The following is a 21,462-nucleotide window of genomic DNA, read 5'->3' as shown; positions in this document are numbered from 1 at the left end:
AACGAGTCTGTCTTTTGCCCATGACTGTAATGGGTGAGTCATCCTCCCTATCTTTATTTCGATTCCTGAGCCTTTTGCTTTCTTTTCTCCTTCCCAGTCCTGAGGGGAAAGGATGAGTGGGCAGATGCATGGTGCTCAGTTGCCCTCTGAGCTCAAACCATGACAGACTCCATACAGGCAATGAACCAGGACAGGAAGAGCAGCTGGCTACCTGAAAGCTATATAAATGATACTCATGTATTATAACTGTAATTTACAGTCTTACTGCAATCCTTGTTTCATGTATATCATATTGTATTCTCTCACCCCACCATGCCACTCTGCGTGTTGATTGACAGATTAAATCACAATGCCTCAGCTTCTAGCTAGGAGATCTAACAGGTGCTCTTTTTAAGGCTTTTAGGTACCTAAGAAAAAATTTTAGAGGAGTCCACATCATCAGATGACCAAAACCCTTTAAAAATCAGGCCCCTAGCTCAAACTGTAGAACTTTATGGCTAAAACTCTGCAGGTCCCAGGATCAGTTCTCCAAGGTGAAGGCAGTTACTGCATATAATGAGAAAAAACAGACCACAATACCTTCAGGAGAGCCTGTATTTGTACGCTGGGCTGGGAAATTTGATCATAGCCATGAGACACTCACCTGGGTGGGATTATACAGTTCCTGGAGTGGGCTTCTGGATCCCTTCCGGCAGCAAATGTCCATCCCGAATGGATTTCTACGCATTACTGCAAGGGGAAATTGAAATTAATGCAGGTTAGAAACATTGGTTAGCAGTAACCTATTGCAATACCTAAAGCAAGAAGAGATTTTCTAACAGATCAGGGGACTCTAGACAATGTTGTGTCTTAATTCCTATTTTTATTTTCCCTATGAATTGTCCAAGAGCTAAATCCTTTATCTATTGTGGAAGCTACTGGAAAAAAAAGCACTCTGGTTCCCCTCTTATAAAAGCTGTTACCCAACAACTTCCAGCTTGGGTGCACAAAAATTCAAGCACAGGGACCAATTTTCAGCAGTACTAGGTACTTGCTTCTCAGATCATCAGGGAGGAGTCAGATATATTCCTATAATCAGCATCTCTGAAAGGCAACATCTGAGACTCTCTCAGCCTAGATAAGGAAGTACACAAACCTAATATTAAAACATCTGACTTTAAAGCTTTTGGCCTAACTCTTTCTTGAGTTTCTCCTAAAACAGACACTCAGCAGTACACGACGCACATACAGTCAATCACTGTGGCACTTCTTGCTCCAAACTGTATTTTGCTCTATATATTGCAACTGAGTATTTGACTGATCCGAAAACCAACATATGCTGGTTGGAGACCAGCAGGTTTTCAAACCAAAGGCTTTGTCAAAAGCCTGACTGAGGAGCATTTTGGATGATAGTGTTTCCAGGAGAGACCTTGATCTGAGCCCCAGCAGGCGCAGAGATCATCAGTTTCAAGTTAGATCTTTGTGGCCATAAAAGTCTACATAAGAAGCCATTCGGCTCTGATCACCCTCTATAGTCACGAGAAAAACAAGAGCTTGCCTGTCCTTCTAATCTCACGTGGCCCACATCATCCTCTGCAAACACTCCTCTGCCAGCTACGAAAGGAGCATCAGGCAATCAGATGCCCGTATCAGGCACCACAGCAAGGGCAGATTTGTCTCGTCAAGGTTTAATTAAGACACAACCGAAAGGAGAGATGTTCCTGCTGGGAATCCAAAGGCATTACACAGAGTCAGGCATGCTTTTACCACCACTTGCCGTGTTTTGTAACCAGAAACTACTGAAGTGTCCTATAGCAACAGTTCTGAGCTGCAGCACTTGCAGACATGATATTGCAGGCTTCAAGCCAAGAGTCAAAGAATACAGTCAAGTAATGTTTTAATGCAGAGGGCTAATACACAGTCGTAATTGATATATCAAGTAGTATGAGCCACAGAAAACTGTACAGAGTTCCAGTCTGGAAACACAATAGATTCCTTCGCTCACTTCAAATCTATTTTTCAATTGAAGGTAAATATCTAATAACATGCTTTTGTCGCTTTTCCCCTGAGCAAAGAGAGATTCCACGGGTCTTGGGGCAGGAGTCGGATATATATACTTAGTAAACAAACTGGCTAAACGTTTTGATTTTATTCACAATTAGGAAAGTAATGCTATTAGAAGTTATAATTTTAATTTGCATGTTTAAATACCTGATTAACTTCCAAGCATTTTTAGTCACACAGCCAAGTATTGTGATTCCTCCATTCTTGTGCTAATGTGCCTTTTTAAAAGTTAACTTAGTGTTTAAAACAGTTAAAACTTTAAAAAGATTTTGCATGAGCAACTCAGCTTCCAGTGTCTGGAAGGGGTTTTAGGACGAAAACACTAAAGTGAGGGAGTGAGACAATCAGCAGTCATTCTAACTACAGAGCTCCTGTCCATCCCGTCCCCATCTGTCATCCCCCTCCACACCCTTGTACCAGGAACTGTGTCCAGGGATGCTTTGAAAATCATTTTGTAACCCCTCACAATTACAAGAAATCTTTCCAAAACGGAGCCTTCCAGTCAATAGCAAACTACATTGTTTCCATTTAAAACACCAGAGCAGGGGGAAAGGGAGAGGGGAACGTTTCAGTGTATCCAGGTCATTAGACTGTGATTAACCAGGATCCTGAAACACTGATGCTTTGTTTCAAAATGAAGAAGAAGAATTCTAATGTGGTGTTCCCAAATTTATTACTTCACTTTTCATTTCCATTAAATACAGTGAACAGTAACGTGCATAAATGTATCCCTTCCTGCTTCACTTAGCCAGCAGTTATCAACACAGCAACACTTTATATGCAGCAGTAACAGCCATAAAGACTAAATTATTTGCACAACGTGCAAGATTTGATTCCCAGATGTAAACAAGCAAACAAAAAAAAGCAACTGTCTCCCCAGCAAAAGCTAAATGCTAATGCAGAACCTTAGTCACAGAAGCCATTAAATCTTTTTTATCATTCCCAATATTACTTAATTGGTTTGGTTTTCCAATAAAGCCTTTAGTAGAAGACTGCAGAGTTAGCACAGCAACACAGCAGCTCAACACAGCACTTGGTTCCCTGTTTATCGGTATCAGGAACAGCACGCCCTGACGCAGCTGTACACAGTGCACACCTCTCTGTACCTCTGTGCACACCTGGAAAACACTTGTGCCCGGAATTTAACTGTAGCATCAAAATAAAGGGGAATACTCCCCCTTCCTCAGCAGAAATCCCACTTGCACCTTTTTGCAAAATTGTCCTTAGGTGAATAACTATCAGGAAGGTTTATATATTGTTCAAAACACTTGTTGGCATGGCTGTGAACAAACTCACCTCTCAGGGCTCCTGCAACCTGTTTTGTATTGTCTCAGATCCTCTGAGGCAGTGTTTCATTATGTGAATGACAAATCCTTTTGGGCCTGAATCTCATCGATAGCAATCTGTGCTAAGAAAACCATAATATGGACGTTAACTGCAGCTATACTGATTTTAACACTTTCACTAAGACTCCGTCACACTATTGTGGTAGTGAAAATCTAAAAATCAAGCCCTTTATCTTCACCAAATCTTCTTATTAGCATAGTAAATATCTAAATTTACATTTTATGGCTTGGGCTGATCTCCATACATAATTACAGTTAATTATAAACTAATGATAAGTATTGCATATGCATGGCTCCAAGAACTGATTAAAAGATCATGTTCATGCACACTAAGTGTGTGAAGCAGCTGACAGCAGCTTTCAATGCCTTTAATGATTAAAGAGTACTGTTAATACTGCAACCACAGCAAAATCAGCAATCCCCTACATCTAGCCAGGACTATGGGCAACAGAATAAATTGTTAGTTTGTTACTTAAATATAAGAGCTGTAAGAACAAGACCTTTCCTCCATCTCCAGGAATGATTTGTCCAAAATGCAATCTTGACCCATCTTGTTAAAATCTGTGGAATCACTGGTCATTGATTTAATGGGAACTCTGGAGAGCATGTTATCTAGGCACCAAATTTCAGTTTCTCAACAGAGAGAAAGATAAACCGCCCCATTGAATTGAAAGCTTATCAACATAATAATCATCTGTGTATATACACATAGAGAGAAGGAAACTACACGTGCAGGCCTTAAATTATCTCAGGACAGAAGCTTCCATGCGCAACTTCTAGAAAGCTCTGTTTAGACCCACTAGTACCAAGAGAAGGAATTTGACCTGTGAATTACAGTGCACTGAGCACGAGAACACAGCATTCCTCAGTCAAACCTTCTTCTAGTGTCTGTGCAGAAAAAACGTCCAGAGGTTTTGCCACAGTCTTGATTCATTAGATGACTACAAATTAAAATGTAGATCCCTCAAATTAAAAGCATCCTTTGGAAAGGCATGGTTTGGGAGCGTACTGAAAGCTCGCAGGTCATTATTCAGGTGAGGTAGCCTTTGAACCTCCTGCCATGGTCCAAGAAGCAATGTGCTTACAAGCATCTCCTCCCCAGGTCCCCCAGGTGCTAAACCCATGATGGCAGAGGCAGGGTTACAAGTGACAGAGTAAATGCACACAGCAAGGCACCTATTAGATCTTGGCATTTACGAGAGGGGATGTCACCTCCAGGTTGCATCTAGCCAAAAATGCAAGACAACAACACCTAGAATAATGGGCACAGGTGGGGAAGGGAAACGTGCAGGCAGGTAGGTATAGTAGAAAAGTCTTCATTATTTTGTATGACATTTTAGAGACTGAAGATCATTCACATGGAAACGTGAACCATGCTTAAGTTGTCACCTCTACTTGGCAGAAGGCATTTATAATGCATTTATAAACTACAAAGACCCTGTCCCAGAATGGGAGACCTCTGGTATTCCCACAGGATAAACAATGACAGAAAAAAATACAAAGAATAAAAAGCAGCCTACATCAGTGGAATTTCTGCCTCTCCCTATCATCAGCTACAAAGAAACTGAGAGAGGAGACATGGTGGCACTTCCCTTGGGAGATTACTGGTCTGAAAAGGTGTGCGAACACTGGGACTATCTGGACAGAAGAGAAAGGGGGGGAAAAAATCATGGGAACCAAGACTCTTGGAAACTTAAAACCATAAAGGTTACCTTCTCACAAAGTGTCAGAAGGGCAAAAGAAACCACTTCTCACTAGCCTGTGCAGGATCAAGTCACAGAGGAGACTCTACTGGAAGAGACACATAAAATAATTGTCACTTCTTCCACTGGACTTACAGAGACAGAGTGACACTTCAAACGCTGGGTGCATGCATTCAGCCACCACCTATATCACTACCATCCTACAATCCCGTAAACGTCTGAGGCTCCCATTTCTAAGACTTCTGTAGAATAAAAGTTCCCCAACTGCCATCTAGCAACTGTTTTCCTCCTTGGTAATGTTTAATTTACATTGCTTGGACTATTCTAATTACTTTCACAATAACAAAAAACAAATGTAAAAACTTTACCTCTGTTCACTGCCTCTTAAATTAACTGTCTCATATTACAAATATTTGAGAAAAGTTCTGAGGACATATTAATATTTAACTTTTCATTACATTGGTCTAAAGTACAAAGACAAAAGTCCCTAATACAGCATTGCTAAAACCTGATATACATAATTCATTCCACCTATTTGGGATACAAGTTGTCTTGCTGAGGAAGAATTATGCACTGGCAGCAGTATGGTGAGACTCTGGTTGAAGACAGGATTCTGTTCTAGCTTTAAAGAAAAAAGTCAAATATATTCCTTTTTTTGGTCTGATTTCAATTCTTTTTTAGTCTGCTTTCTGTAAGAAAGGCTGAAAATTAACAGCAGCCTGCTTGCTTCTTCTGACTGAAGTACATTGCTTTCCAGATAACACTGCTGTACAACTGCCCTTAATTTCAGGCCAGGGTTAGTGCTTTCCATGGAGCATCTTACTGACGGCAAAGAGCAGGCACATAACCTAGTACCTTCTCCTAGAGCTGTAAACAACCGGGTTAGGGCTGAACATACACCTAAACATCCCCTACCCAACACAGACAGAAAAATCAGTGCCACTTGGCCCAGGCAAGATACCAGCACCAAACCAGTTACATCTTCAGCATCTCTAGCCATGTTTAAATAAGCTACTGACCTCAAACTTGCTGAATTTTTCAAGCAAAGCAAGAATAATTAATTATACTCATACTGAAGGTTTAGAGATTTCTCTTCAGCTAGAGATTCGGACATGATTTGTCCTCCAAACTCTTGTATAGACTTCTGCTATGATCCCAAAGCAGCAGAGAAAATTACTTCTATTGGGTACACAGTATGAAGCATTGAAATACACATTCACATAGTACACTAAACACCTTTTCAGAGACACTGAGACATCCATAGCTCAATCATAAACATACATCTCAACATAGCTCAATCATAAACAACGTTACATTATAAAATTCCTGCTACGACTATACTGGCAAGAATTATACTCAGGGCAAACTGGTCACATCTAAATACAAACCAAGCAAGGCTCAATCTGACAATATTTTGCACATGCAACACTCCTGAAGCATGAAAATACTCAGGGCAAAGTTGAAGTAAGTGACCCTAGGAAGCAGCCCTTTTCCAGAGTTCATCACAGGCTCTTGGACTGAATTTTTTGCAATTGGAACATCCTGGCCACACACCTTTCAGACACTTAGTTAAAATCATGCTGAACAAGCTTGTCATTAGTAACCAGCTCGTTCTGCTTCAGGAAAACAAGCCTTCCATAATAATTTACAACAATCTGGTCTGCAAGACTTCAGCCAAGTCAAGGTAATCGGCTCCAGTGCAGGTGCATTCTGCAACAGAGCAGAGGATCGCGGCGTACAGCGGGGTTTCCTGAGCTGGGGAAACCCCAGGGGAGCGCAGAGGCCCCCCAGGAGCCAGCAGCTCTCACAAGAGCGAGTGGCTGACAAGGCATAGGCAGGGCCAGGGGTAATGGCAGCCACCCCCCACGCCCACAACAGGCAGCCCCAGGGAGCACCAGCCATCCGGAGCGCTGGGACCAGAGCCTGGCGCCTCAGCCAGGGCTTGACATGGCAGTTCACGAAGGAGGGCGGCTCTTCGAAGGAAGGACATTCCACTGGCCAAGTAGAGAGGCTTGAAGTCCACCTAACACAGCAACGGGGCACCATACTGTGACCATCCGCACAGGCCAAGGGCACTCATCCTACCCGTCCCCCAGGGCAGGACGGCGGGCACTCGTCTGAGAGCAAAGGCTGCAGCTCTGGCTGGGGGTCCACATCATCGACTCCAGAGGTGGCTGATGCCTCCCCCCAGATGGAGCTGCTGAAGGGGGAGGCTGCAGTGCAGACCTCAGACTGCAGGACGTGCCCAGCCCTTCCTCCTGGGGCAGGGACAGGCAGCAGACCTGCCTGCAAAAGGTGTGCCCAGGTGGGGGACTCCTGCAGCAGGCGGCTGAGCTGCAGGAGGCGGTGAGAAGGCTGCATAGCATCAGGGAGGATGAGGAGGAGTTGGATACCTGGTTCCAAGCGCAGTCTGCAGTGGACATACAGCCCATGGACACTCCCCCACCGGCTCACACGGGAGGGAGAGGGGCCAATAACACAGAAGAATGGACGCTGCTAACAGAAAGAACCTGCATGAAGAAGAGATTTCCCCCAAAGCCTGAGGTGCCCTTGCAGAACCACTTCACCGCTCTGCAGACTGAAGGGGAAAGAGTCGCCACAGCAGGAAAGGGCTGGAGCTGAATAAGGCAGCCCAGCCTGCTCCCTGTATAACAACCTGTGCAACCAAGAAAAGATGATGGATGACAGTAGTAGGTGACTCTCCTCTGAGAGGTACAGAGGCACCATCTGACGACCTGACACGCTCTCTAGTGTGCTGCTTACCAGGGGCTCATATCAGGGATGTCACCAAGAGACTACCAAGCCTCACACAGTCCACTGACTATTGTCCACTGCTGTTGTTTCACATGGGCACCAGGCAGGGGGGTTGGAACTAGATGATCTTTAAGGTTCCTTCCAACCCAAACCATTCTATGATTCTGTGAAGTCCAAAGCACAGGCAAAATCATAAACTGAGCAAACAAAAGACTACCTCATTTCAAACTTCATTAAAATTCGTATGCTCCCTTCTACAGACTAATCAGGCTAAGGACACCGGGTGGTATGAAAGAGTTAATTTTTAATCAGCAACCAGGAGCACTAGGAGTGAATGCAAATGCTGTCACCCAGCAGTGCCTCCAGATCTTGAGTAAAGAGAGTTTTAGATAGCTCTCCCGGCAATGATTTATGAACACTAATCCTTTAGCAGCAGTTCACAAAGATCGACGGATTGATAGCAACATCTGTGACATCTGAGGTCTTGTGCTTTGCTGCGTTCAGCTCAGGATTTTAGACTAAATTATCAGTCCTTCATCTGCAGACCGCAAGTACGAGGATTTATGACTAAACTCTTGTCTGGCCTCTTTCATTTTCTTAAGGCAAAACTACAGCTTTCTTTGCTGGAGATTGGGAAACCTATTTTTAGAAAGTAAAAATCAGATTAGGTAGTGTATGTGAGCATGCCAAAGTCTTAAAGGCAGAGAATAAGATCACAGAATCATCTAGGTTGGAAAAGACCTTGAAGATCATCTAGTCCAACCATTAACCTAACACTGACAGATTGACTCTACTCTTAAACACCTCCAGGGATGGGGACTCCACCACCTCCCTGGGCAGCCCATTCCAACGCCTAACAACCCATTCTGTAAAGAAATGCCTCCTAATATCTAGTCTAAACTTTCCCTGGAGCAACTTGAGGCCATTCCCTCTTGTCCTATCACTTATTACTTGGTTAAAGAGGCTCATCCCCAGCTTTCTGCAGCCTCCTTTCAGGTAGTTGTAGAGGGCGATGAGGTCTCCCCTCAGCCTCCTCTTCTCCAGACTAAACATCACTCCAGCCTGTCCAGATCCCTCTGCAGAGCCTCCCTACCCTCGAGCAGATCAACACTCCCACCCAACTTGGTGTCATCTGCAAACTTACTAAGGGTGCACTCGATCCCCTCGTCTAGATCATCAATAAAGATGTTAAACAGGAGTGGCCCCAAAACCGAGCCCTGGGGAACACCACTCTTGATAATACTTATTCTCTACGTTAATGGAGAATCAGATTTTGCCTCATACCAGATGGTAACTAGTAACACAGGGTTTTACTCAAGTGTGAGAAACAAGCAAAAATCTGTGGCCAGAGCACCTTACCCCGTGTAACGCCACTGCGCCTCACGGACAAACTGACAAACTAGAGACCCTACTGAGCTAGATGCTGTATGCACATAGCAAAGAAACAATCCCAAAAGCTCCAATGTTTTAGACCTCCACCCGAGGAACAGAGTTGCTGTATTTTGGGTTAGCAATGCTGGTTCATTGATTCAACATGTCTATCCTACCCTCCCCTGATGTTTCCGCTCCCACTCATGTACCAGAGGGACTTATTAAGTAAGACTGTAGATGGATACAACAAAAGTGAAGGATGAAAAATACAGAAGACGTCACACCTTAGTGAAATGATTATGGCTGAGACAAGCAGCAAAACTGCTACTTATGGGACCAGGGATCAGCAAAGTAACCATCCTCAGTTCACAGGTCACAAAAATAGAGGCAAGGAGTTAAAAACTTCCACAAAGTGAATTAGTTGCTACAGATTGAATTCATTTTAGGAAGCAAGATGTCTACTCTAAAGTACTTGTTTAAACTCCTACAATTCACAGAGAGCCATGGCTACAGAGACGGGTTGCCCCATGTGCCTCTGGAGGTGGCTCCCCTCCTTTCCACTGACCAGCAACCCTACATGGGTTCATGGTTGAAGTTACATGAAATAAATCCTGGCACAGCAAGGAAATGAATCTTAACTTTTGTTTCTAAGCTCTAATCACTAATTGCAAAGGTTGTAAATGCCCCCCAAAGAATAGAGAGATATTTAATTACTTTTTGCTTTAGACAGATTTCCAGAAATAAATTTGTATTTTATCCTGTTTGTTCTCAGATTAGCATGGGGATGGGTTTAATTGGGCACAGTGGGGAAGTTAATATCCTTGGGTGAAATTATGCAGAGACTTAGATCCTTGGCCACCCTACGGATGTTGCATGTGGCATAAATTAGCACAACATCTTTCCCGTTAATGAACAATGAGCAACTTTTTTCCAGTAATTTTTAAAAAATGTTAATCCATACGGAATTTCTTTAGAAGTCTCAAGAAATTATCCACAAACCTAAATCAAGAGTCTCTTCCACAGGCTTTACTTCTCACATGAGGAGAGCTCTGGTTTGTTTATCTCTGTCACACACAGGCATATACTGCTTTTAATGAAGCAAGTTTTTGTGAGTGCAAACTACAAACTATATTAGACTTGGTCAGAACTTTTCTGACATAATCTCGCTTTCTTTGGCATGAAATGCAGATTCAGGGACATCACAGTATTTCACAGGTCAATTCTGGATGGATCACTGACCACCTCAGCTGTCTGCTCACCTCTGTGTATACCCAGGTTTATGTCATCCATTAGCACAGCCAGATGTCCCAAAATGTTGGTCAAAATGGTCTACTTCTTTTAATTCTTTTCTCCCAGAACTAAGTCTTCATAAATAATAAGAAAAAAGTATTTTTTTTACCATCCACATCAACTTAATAAGAAGTTTTTGGGTGTTTTTGGTCACAAATGCAACTTTCTACAAAGGAGGTAGGAAACTAAGGAATTGTGACCAGCTTTAACTATAGGTATTTCACAAACAAACATGTGTATTATGAATTTGCATGAGGGAACACTGTGGATCCAGTATATCAAAATGCAAAGAAAAACTCTTTCTGGGTGTTGTACTTCTTCCTACTTTTCCACTACAAGTTAGCCATGTGTTTTGCAAAAGAAGACTGCAATAATCTGAGAAGATCGGAAAATTTCTAGTGAAGCTTACAAGTTTTCAAACATGCCTCCCTCCAATTTCTAGATGCTTGCTGTAACAACATCAGCAGGCACATCTGTTGCTGGGTTCTCTTTATAGCAAAGAGTTGAATGCTCTACTTTGTTCTTCTTATCAGCCTAGTTTTCAAGCCTGTAGATAGTTGGCTATATCCCATCTCTCTGATGCAAGTTCAAACGAAAACTGTGTAAATGTAGGTCCAGGGGAAAAAAGCTACATTTGCATTGTCCTAAAGAAGTGAGAAGCTAGATTTCTTTTTCTGTATTTCACACTACTTCCAATACACTGTCAGGACCAGTCTACTTAACAAACATGATGTGTGAGCTCACTCAGAAAAAAAAGAGGGAGTGAGAGAAAAACCTTTAAAGGAGGAAGGTTTCTTTAGAAACCTGTAATTTTAAAAGCATTTATCTTGAATCACGGTCAAAATGAAAACGACGGCTGCTGCAGCTGCAGTCTATTTGAGCTACTGTTTCTTTGCTGCTCTGCAGCAGATGTGCATTGAAGATGAAAAACAAAATCATATTTACTATGGATATACTCAAATGCACAGCAAGTCTTCTCACAAGCCAAGCAGAATAGAAAATAGAGCTGCAGCAGTCATTTTAACCCAGAGCAATGAAAGGCTCAAACTTGCGGTTTCTGAACTTCAGGCAGAAGTATTGCACACACACATGTGCACACCTGACCTGACACAAAGAGAAGTCAAGGAACACAAGTCATTTCTGTCCTAGTGACATGTCCAGATGGACCAAGATTTACCACCTCTGAAGCAGTGCCCCTGATATTTTTAGTGTGGTCACATCCTCCTGATACTTTGCTGTGATTTATGAACAATAATTTTCTTTACGAAAGAGAAGCACTAAACAATTTGGTAAGCGGGAAAGAAAGTATGAAATCCTGCAGTAATCACTTCCAGAGCAGTCATTCATTATGGCAAAGAGGATTACGACTGCAGCTTGTTGGATAAGCAGATGAGCTCTTACAAATTAAGGATGCTACTTCCTTAGCAATGCAATGGCCAAATGCTGATATTGAAAGGAAAAAAGTACCACAGACAGTAAAGGCCTGATTTGGCAATTTGCAAAATGTCGAGACTAATAATTAATACACAGCTGGGCTTTACTGTCTTATTCCAAGAGTTTATTCTGTTTAATATTTTTAAACTCCAAGTAATCCCAAGGCACAGAGATGCAATCAGCTTCTGTGCAAGATCTTTTACTTTTCCAACGGCTGGTTATCGTCCCAGCTGACCGGGATCAGGGCAGGTCCAGGTCTGCAAAGCACTGCTGGGCCATGTCCAGCCCCATCAGACAGAGGAAGCTCTCCAGCGCTCCTGCCTTCCTCCAGCAGGATCACTACATCTCTACACAGAGGCTGGGAGCCGCTTTCACACACTCCTCTCTGTTAGCAACGAGCTGTACACAGATAATATTGCTTTCAGATGTAAGAATCCCCTCATGCGGCAGTTTTGAGATATTCCAAACCACAGATCCTTCAAAACATTTTACATATGAATAGGACATTGTCAGCTCCCTCAGACCCCTGTGCTTCAGCACACAGAAGAGTAAAATACACATTAGCACTATAAAACTTCATCTCAATTAGCATAATCTGTATTTCCATTATAGAGCCCAGCTTTACACCCAACCTCGGGTGATATACTGAGCACTCTGGATCTGTCTTTCTCTAAGGAGAAATTCCCCAAACACAAGAAAACCATTCAGAGCAGTGAATGTATGAGCTTTCAGTGCCCGCTTATCTTTCAATGGTTCTACTGCCTTCCTCTATCTCCTTCCATTGCTCCCATCGTTTCAATGAGTTCAATTAAAACCTTGTGATGCATTTTGTCTACAGTGAGGAAATGCAGTCATGCCTCATACATACCTGAGTGGATGGGCCCAGCATACCACATCCAAGAGGAAAAAGGAGTGAATGGGGAAATATCTTTCTGTGATTTTATTTCCAATGAGCACATTTAAAGGAGAACCAAACCAGGCATCACTTGCAAATGACATATCTTCTGGTATCACTACCAAACAGGATGCTGGATAGACTAAAAATTTTAAATTGATTGAGACTCTTCCTCCAAATATTATGGATATGCTATAAAGCATGAGATAGTAATATATATGATTGCAAGTAGCTTTCTTCTGGAATAAAGAGGAATGAAGGAATCTCACATTATTTCAAGGCTCCAGAACACTGGATACCTATCTGACATTTATTGGTAATAATAATATTTCATAATTAGCATGCAAAATAGTAAGCTTTGGTTTTAATCACTAATAGCCTGATAAGTGCCTTGTGAAATTTCTAATGAGGTTGGAGCTCATGACCCATCAGTATCTAAAATACAGGATCACTTTGACAGTGCGACTCTGAAGGAGACTGACACCAGAATTGCTAGGCAGAACTACGGACTTAAAAGTTTTTCCACAGGAAAGAAATTCTGTTCTCACACTTACTAGGTATCATGCAGAGAGGGACAGAAAGGGTGAGAGAGAGGAAAAAAAGGAAAACATCCCTTCCAGAAGACTTCCCTAAAATAATGCCCAATTAAGCTGCAGTTCGTCTTTCAGAAAGGCAACTCATCTTCTTCCTAAATTTGCCAGGAGCAGAAAATCCACCTTGGGAAACTGATTTGATATCAAACTGTCCTTTCCAAACATACCCTTTTGCTAAGCTGAATCGACTCACCTTCTGGCCACCAGATCTTGTGGTGCATTTGTCTGCTCGCCATGGCGACAGCTCTCTTCTCTATGCAGGAACCTATACATTGTGAGCAAGGCACCCCTTAACTTTCCATCGTTGTGCGGCAAGTTTTCTAGGCAATTCCTCGCTTCTCTTGCTTCCTTCTGAACACGTTCAAAGACAACACTACAACTTTCTGAAACCAGGGTGCTCCCACATCACACAGCACCGCAGCAAAGGCTTGTGGCAAAACCCATATGACAAGCAAGTATAACCTCCCCTCTCTGGCCCCGTACTCCACCCCAACATGTGCCTGGGCAGCATTAGCTCTCCTGTGGCTCAGGGAACAGGCAGCTCCCGTGGCTCAGGGAACAGGCAGGTCAGCTGATGAACCATCATCCTCAAACTCTTTTCAGATCTCCCTTTCAACAGAAAAGGGTCCTTGACTCAGTAAGCATCACTTAGATTTTATTCCTCTATATACTCACCCTCACTAAAATTCACACTACCTGCTGCCACCCAAGTCACTAGATATTCACAACTCTGTATTAATGACTTGCTGTTTTCCTCCTCTCCATTCATCATTGCTCTCATTTTTGCATCCTCTGTAAACCTGATCAATAAATGACTAGGTTTTGTTCCGGATCATAAATTAGAATATTTAACTAGCATCAGCCCAAAATCTGGTCCCCCAAGGATCCCATGGGAAATGTATCTGCTTAGTGATGATTTCCCAGTTACAGCTATTTTTACAAACTGTCAAACATTTTTAAAATCAGTATTATGTGTGCCAGATTGATATGCATGCACTTGCCAATTTAACTTTTGGTTTATTCATTCTCATATGCACCTGTATAGGAGTAATTCTGACATTCAAATATCATGAAAACAAAGAGGGTCATCAGCTTGGAGAATTAATTTTAAAACATTTATTTGTGAAAAATGTTTATGTTAGTTGTTTGTCTTTAACCTTCCAAAGCTGCAGAGAAAGCTTCTGTCTTGCTTTGCTCCCAACTCTGCGTGGGTTAATTTTACCACAAGTTCTTGAAAGCTGAAACAGTGAAACTGCATTTTAATTGAAAATATTTTACATTTTCAGCTTAAAAATATAAAGCAGAATGAAAATTACAGTTTAAGTGATGCTTTCTCAAGCCACAGAGTTGAATGGCAGATAGGACTGACCTGGAGGAAACAATCTCAGAAGGCTGCTGCTTTTGGGGTAATCCTTAGGTTCTATGCTGAAAACTCCACTTGTCTTCATTAAATACTAATCAGCCATTACCAAGGCAGTATTTATAAAAGCTGTGTTAAATAACAGAACCAAACAAGTGAAAAAAACTGATGTGATTTCAAATTTACAGTAAGGGGTTGTCACATATTACCCCTTTCCAAGCTGAGATAAATCATCTTAGCTCCATGAACTCAAACAGATCTCTGTCCTTCTACGTGGCTCGGAATCACACCTGCACTGTCTACGACATAAGGAAGATTTACTGAGATCAACTGCTTGAGTCCTCAGCAGGCAAAGCAGTCAAAGCATTTTATTCAGCTGGGAAGGACACCGTTTATGTGCATATGTGGAGCTATTCATGCAGGTATGGTGTGAGTGACTATATTACATCCATTCATGAGTCAATATATACATACATTATTGACGTCAACATAGCACACCAGTGTTGCCCACAACCAGATGTTGGTTTTTGTTTTGTAATTACTTCATTTTCAAGGGTTGTAACATGCTGCATCATGTTGTACTGTTCAAATCTAACAACTAAACGGCAGTTTAGCTTGGTTTCTCCTTTCCATTCTCTATATTTTGCTTCTATCTATCTCATTACAGGGTTTCCAGGCCGAAAGCTTAAGTAATATTCAGAGAAAATGGCAATGTGAATTTTTCATCTAATAGTAGTCTCTTATTTAATAACCTTTTCTTCTCCAGAACACACCGCTTTTCAACTATTCTATTTAATCAAGCTCTTGACATAATATTTTCCTGACAAAACCTATTCCATTTTTCTGAAATATTTATCCTCTCCTCTCTGACCTTCTATTTTTCCCCCCACAAAACTATTCCCCCTTTGACACTCTGCTGCCACCCCTACACACGCCTACCAATCTTTTAGGCTCATTCCCTGCTAACCATTTCTCTTCCCTCACCTCTTTTAATCTCCCACCACCAACCAGCTCCCCCCCCACCTCACTCCCAAAGCAACGAGCCAAGGAAAACCCCAACTTGCTTCCTAACCTGGCCACCACACCAGGAAACCGGGACATACTCAACACAGAGCAAGGGGTGGCAAAGTGGGCACAGGAGGTGGCAAAGGGTGGTGGGGAGAGGAGGTGCTGAAGGCATGGGGACTTGGCTTCAATTGTTCAAGAGGAACCAGCCCTCTCTCATGTGTCCCCCTAGGATTCCAGGGCTTTAATCCCATCCCTAAGCCCTGCAGCCTTTTTCCACCATCTCAGTGCCCCACTCCCAGCTCAGCGCTATCACTCCATGCTCTCCCCTCCTCTATTCCCAGGAGACTCTGTCTACCCAGAGGCCCTACATTAGCTAAAACACACGGAACTCAAAATAATGAAAAAGAGACTTGAGAGGCAGGCAAATTACAAGGCCAAGAGCTACAGCCCAGGGAGGCCAGGAGGGATGCCTGGTTTTATTTATAGTTTTTACTCGGCGCTTTGTTCTTGCTGCAGTTAAAGCAGTTAAGAAAGATGACAGAGTTTGAGGTCAGGAGCATTGTCACAGGCACACAAAAGCATGATCAGACGAGAGGTTTGGCAGTGATGCTGCCAAGTGCTTTCCCGTTTCTCAACAAACAGTAGTTTTTCGTTTCCATTTTACACACTCGTTTCCAATTCTCTATACTAAATGTTTAAACAAAGAGCAGTCATCCCCTCAAACAATTAAAGGCCATGAGTACGGAAAATAGTCCAAGACTACATGTTACTTTATGACAGGATGCGCAAGAAATTTATTCTTCCCACCAAGGCTGCACTCCAGCTAAAATCAGTGTTGGAAAAACAAAGGTTTCCGGCAAATACAAACAGCCTTAGAAATTTAGACTGCCTATTATCTCTACCTCAGCTATTAATGTTTTCTTGAAATGGGAACCCTTAATAGAAAAGAAAATGAGAAGACCCCAAGTTTGATAACCTCACTGTCATTAACCTTGCAGAAACTCGTTTGCTATATTTTGTTTCTGGCTACCACCAAACGTGTGCTAACTTCAAAGGAGAGCTGAATATGTGTATTTAAAAAAACAAATCCAAACCACTAGCACTGATTAATTTTGCTGCTCAAGACCTTAGCTATATTCTTTCATTGTTGTTGCTTTGCATTGCCCACAAATAACAAGGGTAGAAAGGCTGTAGATGAGGATATGAGTGAACCTGAAAAATCAGAGCTTCTAATCATCCTGAGGTAATTGCAATATAAAAAAGAGTGCAGGGTGAAGGTAACCAGTGATTTTATTTAGATCCTCCCACATGAACAGGATTAATTCCATGCTCTGCAGATGTTCATTTGTGTCCTCCTTATCCTATGGGAAAATTAAAATACAGAGTGGTTTGCTGTACACTCTGCTTACAATGTCAAGACGATTTAACTGTTCCTGTTGCAGATGTGCTAATTCCTTTAAAGAGAGGACAACAGCCCTAATGTCTAACCCCTACAACAGCCCACCCCAGCCCTAGCACTGAGGACCTCAATTAATTGCTGCCTCACTGAGGAATGTCCTTTTAAGTAGGAGGGTCTCTTTGCCATCCTTTTGCCATACTAGTAATGCTGCTAAGTACTGGAATTCAAATAAACTGTCTTGGGCTAAAGTTCAAGCTCTTAGGAATAGTATGTGCTTGGGGATTTGGTGTGAGCTCCTCCATAAGCTTCCACTCGTAGCTTTCTTCAAAACATGATGGCACCATCCAACTTTACAAGTATCACCCCCACGACAGCTGCTGCTAAACACCAGTCTCCAGCTGGACAACGCAACATCAACCATCTCTTTCCAGACCTGTTTTGCTTCAAAAAGTCCCTGCTGGAGCAGGTTCTTTGCATCAAGGCTTCTTTATGTGGAATAGGGTGGGAATGCATTCCTCTGGTTGCATTCCCACCCTATTCCATGCAAAGAAGGCTTGGAGAAGCTTCCTCATGGCCAGGTGGGAGCTGAATCTTCTGGTCTCCCTCCGGATGGTGCTCAGGACTAGGGGCAGGTTGAAGCTCATCTCAAAAAATAGCTGGCGGTCAAGTCATCCCTATCCTCAAGTCAACCCCAAATAAAACACACAGGGCAGGGAGAGAAAAGGGGAAACAAAAGCACAGCGAGTCCCAACCAAACATAAGGGTTTCTCTCCTTCATCTGTTAGTTCTTTCTACAGCCAAAACACAAAGTTAAACTATGCACATGACTAAGGGTTTCCAGCACCAGGGGTTTCCCAATGCTATTTGCCTAATCAAAAAGTCAACAAGCTACATCGTGGATTTTTATTACAAGGACAACACTGAAGGAAGAAACCGCAAGACTTCATTTCCTTTCTCCCGTGTTTTTCAAATAGCATCTGCTTGTTCACCACAGACAAAACAAAACACAGGCTTCTACCCTCCCTTTCAACTAGAGATTAAGATACTCAGATAGACTTTAATATTGAGGAGTGACCAAAATGGTTCTTCCAAACCCAAATAGCATTTTTCTTCCCCACCATCCAGACACAACATGGGAAGAGCAGCTCCCTCCCAGCAATGCTGTTTCTCCTCCTCACTAGGTCAAGATTAAAGAGGGAGGAAAATGTCTGAAACACAAAAGGTCTTTCGCTGGCCACATCAAGTACAATATGCGAGACGGGAATGCTAAAAGCCAAAGGAATACTTTCAGCTTCCCTGCAAAAAGTAGCCATTAAAAGCAGCCATCAAGGCCAGGCACCAAGCAAACTGCACGCAGGGTGACAGCCAGCCCCACCACTTGTCACTTGGTGAAATCACTGTCTACGCACTAACACCTCAAACAAGCACTTAAATACATCTCGCTCCCCAAATCACGCTGAGAGGAGACGAGCGGGATGAACTGCAGGCCACCCGCAATGGTCACTAATGATGCAATTTATTTCTAACAGATATGACATTGCAGCAACCAGCATTACTGTTTGACTTGAGAAGTGTAGAACACAGCAAGAACAAACACTTCTTCCTCTCTAAATCACTTCTTTCCCTTTCCCGTGACCTTTCTCCTTCACAATGGAGTAAAAGTTAGTTTTAAAAAACTGAAAAAAATGGGGAGGAAACGACAAAGCAAAAATAAGACTTATGAAAAGCTGCATCTATTTGGCACAAGTAAAAAAAAAAAAATTAAAAGCTTCAAAAAAATTGAAGTTTCTTAAAAAAAACCTAACCAAATTCTACTACCTTTCTATTTTCAATGACAGCCTTTACAGGAAAGATCTGTCCACTTTCCTACCTGATTCTATAATTCACTGCTGTCATTACACAGGCACCAGTGTTACTGAATTTACACAGAGTCACACCCAGGAGGTTATTCAAAATACAAATTACACAACCCAGCACTGAACACAACAGCTTTTCTGAATTATGGCTGTTTCCTAAAATACGGGCTGGTACCACGTTGCTAACTGTAGCCAAATGCATGACCAACCCATGTCTATCCAAACCGCTTCAAAAGAGAGCGCAGCAGCAAGAAGAGACTGCCAAGCAGGGACACTCAGCCCAGATTTTGCATGCAAGCATGGGTTTATTATTAGGTTGTTCTTTTGAGTTATATTACCAATGCCTTGGCTACACTGGATAAAAATAAAAGCCCAGTACTTTACGAACCACCCGCCTATCCTGATGCAAGCTGCTGCCCGCAGGGAGAAGGGGCACCCAGCTGAAGGGAGGCAGGCAGAGAAGCCGTGCTGCTTGGTGGCTGGGGTCCTCTGCAGGCATACACTGCCTACCAACCCCAGCGCTGCGCGAGAGGGAACAGAGACACGGGTCACACAGACACCCAGCTGGCTCCCCCCATCTCCACGCACACTGAAGAGCCCTTCCACGGGAAAGCAGAGAGCGACGGAGGCATCCAAGAGCATGGCCACAAGCCAACTGCACTGTCACCTTCTGTGCAGCAATGACAACTTTAAGTCGACTGCCTTCAGGCCCAACTGGACTTTCCAGATCATGCAGCAGGCAAGGAGAAGTCACCTTAAACAGCAAGCATGGGGTGTCGGGAGGGGAGAGCAGGGAACACAAGATGCTCTTCCGGGTGGGATGAGGAAAGCCAAGACCACTGGTACCACTGTCATCACACTGCATGGTCTCTGCAAACATCGACCAGTCTGCTCTCAGCAATGGGGAGAAAAATACCCCTGTTACACCAAAGGGCTGGGCCAAAAATCCATGGTGAGGAGATCCAGAATAGAGTTAACAATGTCACTAGGGAAAAAGATGCTACTGAGGATTATATCCGTATGGAAGACAGAAGCAAACTAGTCACTGGTAGATAAGATTCATTTTCTATGTGTAAAATCTGAATTTCACTTTGAAGCAAAGAGAAAAAACAACAGGTTTTTTTCAGGTAGCAGCAAGAGCAGCAAATCTATTGTCTTTCTTGAATTTATACACCAAACAACTACTAATGTTATTCAGCATTGCCTACCTCTCACCTTCCTTCCCTCCACTACGAGTGACTTTAACGACTCTTACTCTTGGCCTGAAGAACTCCTGAGTTACTAAACTGCAAAATAGACAGTATTTAAAAACCAAAGAATACAGCTAATGATAAAACACACCATGTCTGAATTTGAGCATTCAAGAACATCTTCAGCAAAAAATATTCAGATTTTAGATTCCCTACTGAAAAAATCCATCTCTACATTATTATTTGTCTGCATTTAAAATTCCTATAGAACAAGGTCTTATTTATTTAGCATGAGCTAACCAATCCACCTTGAGAAGTGCCTAATCCCATTACAGGTTTCCTCCACATCACCATCATATACCTTGTGCCCTGTTCTTAAATCCAAACATGCACTACTCAAAGTCAATGGGTTGAGTCTTGGGCCAAAATTCTTGCCCAAGAAGCAAAGGTGGCCCACAGTTTATACCTCCCACTGGAGTTTACTTCTGGACTCCAGTGTTGGTTCCCTCACAGGCTTCCTGTGTAACCTTGGGGGTACCACTTCAGCCCAGATTCAGCAGTATACTGAAGTACTTGCTTCACATCATGCATATAAGTTGAAAATCAATGCAAGTATATTGATGCAGTCATGACTTGCTGAAGGTCAGAAAGCAAACTGGTGATGGAGCTGGAAATAAAACAGAGACCTCTTGATCTCAAGATCAATTCCTTTAACCTACAGGCCACGATTGCATGAATTAACAAGGGAAACAATTCATCTGCAAGTAGTCTGAATCATTTTAGTGATCAGGTAATGTGTCCCAGTTCTGTCATCGTTACATTTGTTGGCTCAGAGCTCCAATTTCCACCCCCATGCCACTTGCCCAACAATTTCTGTCCTTGGGAAAAAGTAATCAAGTATGATAAGGATGACAATCATAATTAGCTTAAAATACAAGCCTGCTGGCATGTATTGAGAACACATTTTAATATAAAGAGCTAATATGAAGGAAGCAAGACTAAAGCAATAGAAATTTTAGATTAATTGAATATGGATAACCAAACCCAAATTATGAGAAATGATCATTTTAGGAAGTGGTAGGAATTCCCTTTACATAAATTACTCCTTTAAATATTTAAAATCCCACTTAAACCTCAGTAGAAATGAATGTTTAATATCTGCTCTTCTATAACCTGACAAATGCATTTGTAAAATTCATTTAACCCAGTCAGCCCCAACT

The 21,462-nt window shown here is 42.5% G+C and overlaps 1 protein-coding gene across 2 annotated transcripts in view; it reads right to left on the bottom strand.

The window, feature by feature from the left end:
- The window catches only part of CHST11 (carbohydrate sulfotransferase 11), a 178,679-nt gene that overhangs the window by 99,299 nt on the left and 57,918 nt on the right, over positions 1–21,462 (bottom strand). For both annotated transcript variants that reach the window (XM_074871887.1, XM_074871888.1), the window contains exon 2: positions 644–729. In XM_074871887.1, coding sequence (XP_074727988.1) covers positions 644–729 — 86 coding nt within the window. The remainder of the gene's footprint in view (positions 1–643; positions 730–21,462) is intronic.

Source organism: Strix uralensis, chromosome 5 (assembly GCF_047716275.1).
Source record: "Strix uralensis isolate ZFMK-TIS-50842 chromosome 5, bStrUra1, whole genome shotgun sequence".
Taxonomy (NCBI): Eukaryota; Metazoa; Chordata; class Aves; order Strigiformes; family Strigidae; genus Strix; species Strix uralensis.
Note: the sequence above shows the minus strand (reverse complement) of the source record. Positions and strands in the feature narration are given on the sequence as shown.